At 40.3% G+C, this 12359-nt stretch overlaps 1 protein-coding gene across 3 annotated transcripts in view; it reads left to right on the top strand.

The window, feature by feature from the left end:
• The window catches only part of slc7a2 (solute carrier family 7 member 2), a 32217-nt gene extending 24084 nt beyond the window's left edge, over window positions 1-8133 (top strand). For all 3 annotated transcript variants that reach the window (XM_061901796.1, XM_061901794.1, XM_061901795.1), the window contains exons 9-12: window positions 287-501; window positions 586-752; window positions 833-941; window positions 5735-8133. In XM_061901796.1, coding sequence (XP_061757780.1) covers window positions 287-501; window positions 586-752; window positions 833-941; window positions 5735-5910 — 667 coding nt within the window. In that variant the 3' untranslated portion in view covers window positions 5911-8133. The remainder of the gene's footprint in view (window positions 1-286; window positions 502-585; window positions 753-832; window positions 942-5734) is intronic.
• The last annotated feature ends 4226 nt before the right edge of the window (window positions 8134-12359 follow it).

Below are 12359 nucleotides of genomic sequence, written 5' to 3'. Positions count from 1 at the left end.
CACTTACAATTAATGCAAAAAACACAAAAACCTCCCCTTTTCATGACAAAAATGTCCCTTTTTTATGACAAAAAAAAGAAAAAAAAAGGACCCCCCTGGGCCGTGTGGCAAATTATTAAGCGTTGACCGGTCCGCGGATACAAAAAGGTTGGGGACCACTGCTCTAGAGGACACTGGTTCTTCGGAATATACAACATTGGGACTAATAGTGAAGGGAGAAGTGTCCCCGCCCACTTCTGGAAATGTGGGCTCCAAAACATTTGAGTTGAATATCGCCGCCCTACAGGTACCAGCCAGATGGATCTCTGGATTGGCGAGGAAGAGGTAGCTGTGAGAAGGGCTACCTGCCCACTGAAGAGGGCGAGTCTGAACTGACCGAATCGGAATCGCACCTCAACAAACTAAAAGCAGGTGACTCTGCCCTGCAGACAGTCTTGCACCCGCCCGCCTCGCCCTCTGAGCAATCATCGAGCGTCGTCAACATGTCCATCTGTGTGCTGGGTGAGATACTTTGTCATCACTGTATATCATATGACACTTCCTTTTTGTAACTTTATAGTAACTTGTGAGTGTGTCCAAACACAGTGTTGCTGGTGTGTGTGCTCAGCTACTTGACCACGTACCACATCGACTCCATCTGTGGTCTGGAAGTATGGATCCTGGCATCGCTGACCGCTTGCCTCCTCCTCTTCAGTGGATGCGTCGTCATGGTCTGCAGGCAGCCTCAGACAACCCACAAGGTCTCCTTCATGGTATGTATAATCTGGAAACACAGACTGAGCCTGAACACACCACAACTGATCATTGTTATGCGTGTGTGTTGTCCAAACAGGTCCCTCTTTTGCCTTACCTGCCGATTCTGAGCATTTTTGTTAATATTTACCTCATGGTTCAGCTGAGTGGAGACACCTGGATACGTTTCTCAGTGTGGATGGCACTAGGTGAGCTGTCATTTATTCAAAATTGATTTTTCATGGTTGAAATACAGATTTCAATATGCAGGTGCTAGGCTACGATCCAAAATACATAGGTACCTACGCTCCCACATACATACACACTCAAAGTTCGTACATCCACATGCACATACTGTACATATACATTCACTGTACAAATATACATACACACATACTCTACATATGCATTCACTGTACAAACATACATATACAAATTCTGTATCTACTCAGTGGCCTAGTGTCCGCCCTGAGATCGGTAGGTTGGGAGTTCAAACCCCGGCCGAGTCATACCAAAGAGTATAAAAATGAGACCCGTTACCTCCCTGCTTGGGACTCAGCATTAAGGGTTGGAATTGGGGGTTAAATCACCTTAATAATTCCCGGGCGCGGCGCCGCTGCTGCCCACTGCTCCCCTCACCTTCCAGGGGGTGATCAAGGGTGATGGGTCAAATGCAGAGAATAATTTTGCCACATCTAGTATGTGTGACATTAATTGGTACGTTACTTTACTTTACATATACATTCACTGTATGAACATACATCTACACCAGGGGTGCCCATTACGTCGATCGCGATCGACTGGTCGATCTCGGAGGGTGTGTCAGTCGATCTCAAGCCAGGCATTAAAAAATAGACATAAAAATGAGCAATCATCAATCATACCAAGACTTCACTTTCGTCAGTTGTTTGACATTCTCGGCACCCGAGGATCTTGTGAGATGACGCTGGCTGCTGCGAGCTCATATATAAGAAAAAAATCACTAACAGGGCGGACGCAGAGAAACACATTTTATTTCTAGAGACTCCGTACCTACTGTCAAACCTCTAAAGACCGACTGCACAGTTCCTTTCTTCACCATAAAAGACCTGTTTCATCCTGCCTGTGCTAACAAAATAAGAGTCTCAGAAAGCTAGCGTGCACAAGCTATCAAGCTACGGAGTTTGATGCCAATATATTTCTCCCCCGCCCTCAGCGACCGCTTTCTCACTTGCTTGCCCACCCGCACAGTCACTGACGTCACTCACCTGCTGCCAGACATTAAAGGGCCACACACATATGCTACTCTCATAACAAAGTGTTTAAAAACGAGTATGCAAGTTGGACAAATGAGATGCCAAAATCCAACCACTTTCATGTGGTATTGGACAGAAAGGAGGACTTTTTTTTTCCTCCATTTGAAAATGCGGACGTTATCAGCACCACTGTCTAATTCCAATCAATGCAAGTCATCAGAATCAAATACACCAATTTATATTCTTGTCTTCATGAAAGAAAGGAATCTATGTGTGTTAAACATGCTTGTATTATCATTAAACACCATTAACTTGTTAACAAAAATGTCTCTTTCATAAATAAATAAATATGAATTAAAAATAGGAATGAGGTAGATCTCCTCGACTTGGTCAATTGAAAAGTAGCTCGCCTGCAGAAAAAGTGTGAGCGCCCCTGATCTACACATACTGTACATATACACTCACTGTATAAACATACATCTACACATACTGTACATATACACTCACTGTATAAACATACATCTACACATACTGTACATATACATTCACTGTACAAACATACATATACTGTACATATACATTCACTGTACATATACACATACTGTACATATACAAGCACATATGTATTCATACAGTACACTCACGCCCATAATCATATTTCATCAAACACGTATTAACGTTGTTGCCCGAGGGGAAACTGGGTAACACATGGCACACTGACAAAGCTTAACCTATGGTTACTATAACAATCTACAAGGTTAATACAGTTGGCTTCTCCTTCTTCCCCTCCATTTATCTGCTTTCTTTTGTATTTCAAGTTATCATTACATACATGTATTGTTGCATTTGAAACAACTGTATTGTTGATAATAGGGGTAATTATAATTATTATTCATTACCAGTAGTGCTATTTTTATTGGTATTTGTATTGCTCCATTTGTAGTGTAATATTGCTTATTGTCATTTCTGAATTATTAATATTTATTTCACTAACTGATTCTTTGCTATCACTTTTACCATTATATTTGTACATATTTCATTCGCTGATGCTTTTCGGTTGTTGTTGTTGTTATTGTTGTGTTTGTTGTTTTTGTCTCTTGCCTTATCTCCACAATTTCCCCCTCTGTCTTCCTTTTTTCCTCTTTCTATCCCCTCCTACTCCGGCCGGACTGCACCAAATAATGATATAAATCTATTTAATAAAGTCAAATACAAACAAGGCAACAAGAGAAGTATCCCACACTTCTCTTTTGTAAAGTAAATCTGTACAGCCGATATGAGCATCTACATTACAACATGAATTGCCTGAGGAGCTGGACAGGACAAAAAAACACAAAAAAACAAACAAATACATTTTATACAATAAAGAAAACCAACTGATCCCCACATATGCTAATAATTTAGCGACAGAGGCCAAGAAAAAAATGTGTTGTATCTGTCATGAAGTGGGGGTGACGAACCCCAAGATGCAGAGATGGCAGGCTTGGTACAAGAAAACATGGCTTTAATGTTTAAAAAGGGCAAGGAAAACACGAACCAGAAACAGCATACAGCAAACAATACTCCAGCAAGGCAGGTATAAATAGCAGCCGACTGATTGACAGTCCAGGTGTGGCCAGGTGCCAATCAGTCGCAGTTGAGGGGAACAGCGCTAAGGGAGGCGAGCAGGAAACTGAACAAAAATAAGAGCGCTGAGGAAATAAAACACAAACAGAGGGGAAACTAAAACATAACCAACTCAGTATTCTTCTTCCTCCAAACACGACGAGTTGAGTTTATACCAAAAAGTTCTATTTTGGTTTCATCTGACCACATGACATTTTCCCAATCATCTGCTGTATCATCCATGTATCCATTATGGTATAAACTCTACTCGTCGTGTTTGGAGGAAGAAGAATACAGAGTTGCATCCCAAGAACACCAGACCTACTGTGAAGCATGGAGGTGGAAACATCATGCTTTGGGGCTGTTTTTCCTCTGAGGGGACAGGACGATTGATCCGTGTTAAGGAAAGAATAAATGTGGCCATGTATCGTGAGATTTTGAGCCAAAACCTCCTTCCATCAGTGAGAGCTTTGTATCTGACTAGTTCATGGGTCAGTTCCTTCACTTTCCCACAGGCATACATTGTGCGGACATTCCATGTCCCAATAATGGTGTCATTTTTTGAGAGGCTGGGTGTTGATGTTGATCTTGATCTTGTCCCAGTAGTAAACTTGTCGCCCCCAAGGCAGTTGGTAGCGCGGTCGTTGTTTTTCAGGGCCTCGACCGATCCGGCATGTAGATACTTGACTGTTTTTCCATCATGACATTTCATTAGGCAAATAAGCTTGGTGGTGCCTATCTCCTGTCCAAGCTCTTACCGAGGAGCCAACGACCCCCCTGGTGACCCTTGTATAGTTCAGCCGGTGGTGTGGCCGCAGAAATTCTGCTACTTGGAGCCATAGACAAGAGCTGGGTGTTGGTGAGGTCCAGTAAGGTTTCAACCAGCAATTCAGCTGCAACCGTATCATCTTTAAAGGTAGTACCTCTCCCATCCACCCAATCATGGTTGCCATGATTGGGTATAAAAACAGCTTCCCAAAAAATGCTCAGTCTTTCACAAGAAAGGATGGGGCGAGGTACACATTTTTGTTCACAACTGCGTGAGCAAATAGTCAAACAGTTTAAGAACAACGTTTCTGAAAGTGCATTTGCAAAAAAATTAGGGATTTCAACATCTACGGTCCATAATAGGGCTTCACGGTGGAAGAGGTGCGTCTGCCTCACAGTACGAAGTTCGGGATCTTTCTGTGTGGAGTTTGCATGTTCTCCCCGTGAATGCGTGGGTTCCCTCCGGGTATTCCGGCTTTCTCCCACTTCCAAAGACATGCACCTGGGGATAGGTTGATTGGCAACTCTAAATTGGCCCTAGTGTGTGAATGTGAGTGTGAATGTTGTCTGTTTATCTGTGTTGGCCCTGCGATGAGGTGGCGACTTGTCCTGGGTGTACCCTGCCTTCCGCCCGATTGTAGCTGAGATAGGCGCCAGCGCCCCCTGCGACCCCGAAAGGGAATAAGCGGTAGGAAATGGATGGATGGATGGATGGACGGTCCATAATAACTTTAAAAGGTTCAGTATGGTATGGTGTTCTTGGGATGCAACTCAGTATTCTTCTCCCTCCAAATTTGACGAGTTGAGTTTATACCAAAAAGTTCTATTTTGGTTTCATCTGACCACATGACATTCTCCCAATCCTCTTCTGTATCACCCATGTATCCATTTTGGTATAAACTCAACTCGTCGTGTTTGGAGGAAGAAGAATACTGAGTTGCATCCCAAGAACACCAGACCTACTGTGAAGCATGGGGGTGGAAACATCATGCTTTGGGGCTGTTTTTCTGCTAAGGGGACAGGATGATTGATCCATCCGTGTTAAGGAAAGAATGAATGGGGCCATGTATCGTGAGATTTTGAGCCAAAACCTCCTTCCATCAGTGAGAGCTTTGAATGGTTGACCAAATACTTATTTTCCACCATAATTTACAAATAAATTATTTAAAATTCCTACAATGTGAATTTCTGGATTTTTTTTTCACATTCTGTCTCTCACAGTTGAAGTGTAACTATGATGAAAATTACAGACCTCTGTCATTATTTTAAGTGGGAGAACTTGCACAATCGGTGGCTGACAAAATACTTGTTTGCCCCACTGTATATATATGTCTGCACATGTATACACACAGCATCTCATTGATGTCATCTTTCTTTACCTGTGCACCGCTCAGGCTTCTTGATCTACTTCGGCTACGGTATGTGGCACAGTGTGGAGCGCCAGCGCCTCCTAGCCAGCAGCTGCACCACCAAGGACCACAAGACCACCAGAGCGAAGGAGGCTGGCTTGGCTACTGTCAAAAAGGAGCAGGAGCAGTTTATCTGCCCAGAGAAGAACAGTCAGTTCTGAAGTTACCCACAATAGTTAGTGCTAATAGACTGAGAGGTGACAAAGAGGCCCACTAAACATGCAACTTTACGCCTTGATGCTCTTGTGTGAACATCGGCACCTTCAGTCTCTGAAAGCCATTTCAGTATTTTGTGTCAGCGGTCACACGATGAAGAGCCGCTGTTGATTTTCACTGTGATGGACGCCACACTGCAGACGCCGTGTCTTACGGAGGACGTCATGAAGCACAATGGAAAAGGACAGGTAACACACTGGAGAGTGACATTCCCTCGGAGCTCGACCGAGGTCTTTTGTTAAAGGAAGTACCTGTTAGGGATTCAGTTGATCAATATTAGCAAGTTTGTCTAAACTGTAAATGTCTCCCATCATTTAGTGACCTGTGTGTAATGTCAGGGTTTTGATATACAAGTTACAGTTCTGCAGACTCCATCAAGTACAGGTCCAATTGAAGGAGATCCCAATGAAGAGCTATACCAAAGCGTGCTGCTTAAAAGGATAATTTTCAGTTTTCATTGCACAAGATTTAATTACAGACAATGGTTGGGGTTGTAATTAAAAGGTGCTTCTAACATTTTGGTGATCTCTAATTGACCACAGCTGCAATAATAAACACATTGTTGAATTAATACATTTCTGCATGTCAATCAACAGAAATACAGTGGGGCAAAAAAGTATTTAGTCAGCCACCGATTGTGCAAGTTGTCCCACTTAAAATGATGACAGAGGTCTGTAATTTTCATCAAATTATGGTGGAAAATAAGTATTTGGTCAACCATTCAAAACTCTCATTGATGGAAGGAGGTTTTGGCTCAAAATCTCACGATACATGGCCCCATTCATTCTTTTCTTAACACGGATCAATCGTCCTGTCCCCTTAGCAGAAAAACAGCCCCAAAGCATGATGCTTCACAGTAGGTGCGGTGTTCTTGGGATGCAACTCAGTATTCTTCTTCCTCCAAACAAGACAAGTTGAGTTTATACCAAAAAATTATATTTTGGTTTCATCTGACCACATGACATTCTCCCAATCCTCTGCTGTATCATCCATGTATCCATTTTGGTATAAACTCAACTCGTCGTGTTTGGAGGAAGAATACTGAGTTGTCCCCCAAGAACACTACACCTACTGTGAAGCATAGGGGTGGAAACATCATGCTTTGGGGCTGTTTTTCTGCTAAGGGGACAGGACGATTGATCCGTGTTAAGGAAAGAATGAATGGGGCCATGTATCGTGAGATTTTGAGCCAAAACCTCCTTCCATCAGTGAGAGCTTTGAATGGTTGACCAAATACTTATTTTCCACCATAATTTACAAATAAATTCTTTGAAATTCCTACAATGTGAATTCCTGGATTTTTTCACATTCTGTCTCTCACAGTTGAAGTGTACCAATGATTAAAATTACAGACCTCTGCTGTATCATCCATGTATCCATTTTGGTATAAACTCAACTCGTCGTGTTTGGAGGAAGAATACTGAGTTGTCCCCCAAGAACACTACACCTACTGTGAAGCATAGGGGTGGAAACATCATGCTTTGGGGCTGTTTTTCTGCTAAGGGGACAGGACGATTGATCCGTGTTAAGGAAAGAATGAATGGGGCCATGTATCGTGAGATTTTGAGCCAAAACCTCCTTCCATCAGTGAGAGCTTTGAATGGTTGACCAAATACTTATTTTCCACCATAATTTACAAATAAATTCTTTGAAATTCCTACAATGTGAATTCCTGGATTTTTTCACATTCTGTCTCTCACAGTTGAAGTGTACCTATGATGAAAATTACAGACCTCTGTCATCATTTTAAGTGGGAGAACTTGCACAATCGATGGCTGACTAAATACTTTTTTGCCCCATTGTATTGCCCTAGCTTTGGCAGCATTTTTGTTACAGCTCTTGTGTTGGCTCTCGTCACACTGAGTGTCGTTTTATTTTTACATATTGCAAAACGCTACAGAAGTGTTAATATAGTCAATGTATTTCACATGTATTTTCTGCACAATTGTTTCTGCTAGAGTCATTTCAGACAGATTTACACATATTTCTTATGTTTACATACCATAAAGTAAATTTGATTATACAGCAATAGCTTACATGACTGTTTATTTGGTACTTTGCTATAATATTGGTATATAGTTTAAAATATTGTCTTTCTCTTCCTATGAAAAAAGCTGTTGCTCCATGCCCTGTTTGACCTTTCAAAATAAAACATTCTTTCTTTCTTTCTTTCTTTTGGTTATTTCGAACATGAACACCCTTACAATATAATACATCACACAGTTTCATATCATTTCACTTTACATCATGTCCAAAAAGGAAGAGGAAGAACCAAAGCTTATCTAATCCTACCCCTTTCCCACTTCAGAGCGTTTACAAATATATACAATCATTTACTGACCTTTTAATAATAAAATAACATCTGTCAATTAGTATACACAACAGTTTTGTAATATGTAATCAATTAATTCAGTCATTATTAAAATACTGAGATGCAGAATATCTTATTTTCTATAAGGTTGAAAGTATTTCTCATAATTCTTCTTCTTTGCACTTTGTAAGCACTATTAATTTGAACAGCCTCTTAAACTGGATCATATCAGGACAATGTTTAACTTCTTTACTTAATCCATTCCATAATTTAATTCCACATACTGATATGCTAAAGGTTTTAAGTGTTGTACGTGCATACAAATGTTTTAAATTAGATTTTCCTCTAAGGTTATATTTCTCCTCTTTAGTTGAGAAGAATTTTGTACATTCTTTGGTAGCAGGTTATAATTTGCTTTTTGCATCATTTTAGCTGTTTTTGACTCAATAAAGGGTTTGTAGGTTCTCTATATCCAACATTCAATCAATCAATCAATGTTTATTTATATAGCCCCAAATCACAAATGTCTCAAAGGACTGCACAAATCATTACGACTACAACATCCTCGGAAGAACCCACAAAAGGGCAAGGAAAACTCACACCCAGTAGGCAGGGAGAATTCACATCCAGTGGGACGCCAGTGACAATGCTGACTATGAGAAACCTTGGAGAGGACCTCAGATGTGGGCAACCCCCCCCCCCTCTAGGGGACCGAAAGCAATGGATGTCGAGCGGGTCTAACATGATACTGTGAAAGTTCAATCCATAGTGGCTCCAACACAGCCACGAGAGTTCAGTTCAAGCGGATTCAAGACAGCAGCGAGAGTCCCGTCCACAGGAAACCATCTCAAGCGGAGGTGGATCAGCAGCGTAGAGATGTCCCCAACCGATACAGGTGAGCGGTCCATCCTGGGTCCCGACGAGCGGTCCATCCTGGGTCTCGACTCTGGACAGCCAGTACTTCATCCATGGTCATCGGACCGGACCCCCTCCACAAGGGAGGGGGGGACATAGGAGAAAGAAAAGAAGCGGCAGATCAACTGGTCTAAAAAGGAGGTCTATTTAAAGGCTAGAGTATACAGATGAGTTTTAAGGTGAGACTTAAATGCTTGTACTGAGGTAGCATTATTCTAATTGATCTTTTTTGTAACACAGTTAACCAATGTAGAGCACATTTGTCATTATTTCCCCATATTTCTGCACAATAACTCAGATATGGTAACACTAGCGAGCAGTAGAGAATATGAAGTGATTTTCAGCCATTTTTAGTCGTAAATGTGACATTTTACATTTACTGACACTTTACGACACCCAGTCCAAACAGAGCAAACTAAAAGAGCACAACTACGTTGATAGGAAGTGAAAGACAACATTTTAAACTATATACTAATAATATAGCAAAATACCAAATATAGTCGTGTAAGCTATTCCCGTATAATCAAATTTATTTCAAACAAAGCATATGTAAACATGAGAAATATGTGTAAATATGTCCGAAATGGCTCTAACAGTTTCATTTGATGGCATTGCTAGAGACAAACATGCTCACTTTGATGATGTAATCAGCCATATTTTACAAGACACTTGCCTGTTAGCCTGAATTACGCTAGTCCAAAGTACTTACAGTTTATCGCAAAAAACTAAAAGAGGGTCAAGCTTCCTTGAGTGTAATGTAACGATGTAAAGTATAGTATTTTCACGTAAGAGTTTCATTTATCTCTAATAAATATTATTTCAAGATTGTTCCTGTTTCCCCCCCAATACTGTATATGGCTGATATAAACTTCCTGATATGTTATGTTTTCCATACTATCTGAGAAGATAAAGTTAATGAAATGGTCTGATGCAACGTTTGCTTTCCTCAATGACAGTTTTACGACAAACCCGGCAAGAAGTATAGGACTCCTTGTTTGAGGCAGTCTTCCAGTACTGTGGTACCATCAGTGGCGGGCCGTGCGTTTCCCACCTAGGCCTTCAGTGATGTCCTGTGTCCAACGATTACCTCTCAAAATACCATCATTTATTTCACCACATGACCAATGCTGGAGAAATACTATAAAAAAAACACATTTACACAGTACTGCGGGCTATTTTCTGGCACATTTAAAAATCAATAGAGCCGCATCAGCAATTAAAACATATCTTACGTGGTACTGTCAAAATTAAAATTGTAAAAAAAAACATATGAAACATGAAAAAATAAAGAAGTAAAATATCCAAACTCACAATTTGTAGAACCCATTCGAGCTTCCAAGGTAGGCCGACATGGTCTCACAAGATGTAGTTTCTCTTTAAATATCCTTCTTGAAAATGGCCTTGCAAATGTATGTGTTGTCTTGTCTAATCATAGAAGATGCAGACGAAGCGTGTTGGCTGACTTCTTAAAGGGGAACATTATCACAATTTCAGAAGGGTTAAAACCAATAAAAATCAGTTCCCAGTGGCTTATTCTATTTTTCGAAGTTTTTTTCAAAATTTTACCCATCATGGAATATCCCGAAAAAAGGCTTTAAAGTGCCTGATTTTCCCTATCTGTAAATCCACCCGTCCATTTTCCTGTGACGTCACATAGTGACGCCAATACAAACAAACTTGGCGGATAGAACAGCAAGATATAGCGACATTAGCTCGGATTCAGACTCGGATTTCAGCAGCTTAAGCGATTCAATAGATTACACATGTATTGAAACGGATGGTTGGAGTATGGAGGGAGATAGCGAAAACAAAATTGAAGAAGAAACTGAAGCTATTGAGCGAATAGCTATTGAAGCTATTCGGCGATCTAACCAACGATTGCATCTTTTGACCACTGGAGCAACTTAAATCCGCTGATTGGTAAGTGTTTGTTTGGCATTAAATGTGGGTGGAGGGAAAGGCTGGATGCAAATATAGCTACAAATGTACATACAGCTAGCCGTTTGATGACATGCTATTTCTAGAGACTTGTGTAGAATTGAGGAGTGATACATTCAGGAAAATTACATTTTATTTTTGTTTTTCTCAGCCAGAAAAAAGAACATGTAGCGCCGCTTAAACAATAGCCTTCCTCTTAGCAAACATTTTTATTTGCATGAGTTAACATTACACAAAAATATACTAACCAAATGTATCTTTATGGCTATTACTGCAGATACTGTACTGCAGCGTCATCAGACTACATAATTGTTCCTCGGGTGTTGCAAATGCAAAACATATTGGAACCCATCCATCCATCCATTCATCCATTTACTACCGCTTATTCCATTTTGGGGTCGCGGGGGGCGCCGGAGCCTATCTCAGCTGCATTCGGGTGGAAGGCGGGGTACACCCTGGACAAGTCGCCACCTCATCACAGGGCCAACACAGATAGACAGACAACATTCACACTCACATTCACACACTAGGGACATTTTTAGTGTTGCCAATCAAACTATCATTACAAATAAAAATAAAATGAACAAATAAAATAGAAAAATATATTTAAAAACATGTACAGTAGCCTAAATATATTTTTTAAAATATGTTCATAAAACACTAAAACCTGTATGATCCTCAATGAAGGTTTCTTGCTGTGATATGGCGCCACCGTGTGGGCAGAGACAAGCCTTTTTTTTTTGCTCCCTTGACAGGTTATAACAGCATAACCAATCCAAATACAAATGAAATTAAAATATACATGTAATTTAAAAATGAATAAATTTAATTATAATAGCATAATTATAATTTTATGATTTGATTGTTTTTTCCAACAAACAATCAGATAATATATATACTAGACTTCAGAAATGGTTAAAATGTTACACAGTTACATTTTGGTAAGGTTTGCAAATACAAAAAATAGGTTTCACTCATACTGTCACACTCAATATGACTCCTAAACTCCTAAACCACACATGAAAAATGGCTAATAATGCCTGAAATAATGCATCCTTGTGCGCTCTACTGAAAACATATGCTTTTTTTAAGGCTTGCAAACAAAAAAAGTCGTTTTATTACTCAGTATGACAGTAATGTTCTTAGAATCCTGAGATAATGCAAAAAAAGCAATACAAATGTATTCAAACATAACTCCTAAAGCAGACACGCAACATGTCTAATAATGCC

This window comes from Nerophis ophidion, linkage group LG05 (assembly GCF_033978795.1).
Source record: "Nerophis ophidion isolate RoL-2023_Sa linkage group LG05, RoL_Noph_v1.0, whole genome shotgun sequence".
Lineage (NCBI taxonomy): Eukaryota > Metazoa > Chordata > Actinopteri > Syngnathiformes > Syngnathidae > Nerophis > Nerophis ophidion.
The sequence above is the reverse complement of the archived record's forward strand: the minus strand, read 5'-3'. Positions and strand labels throughout refer to the sequence as shown.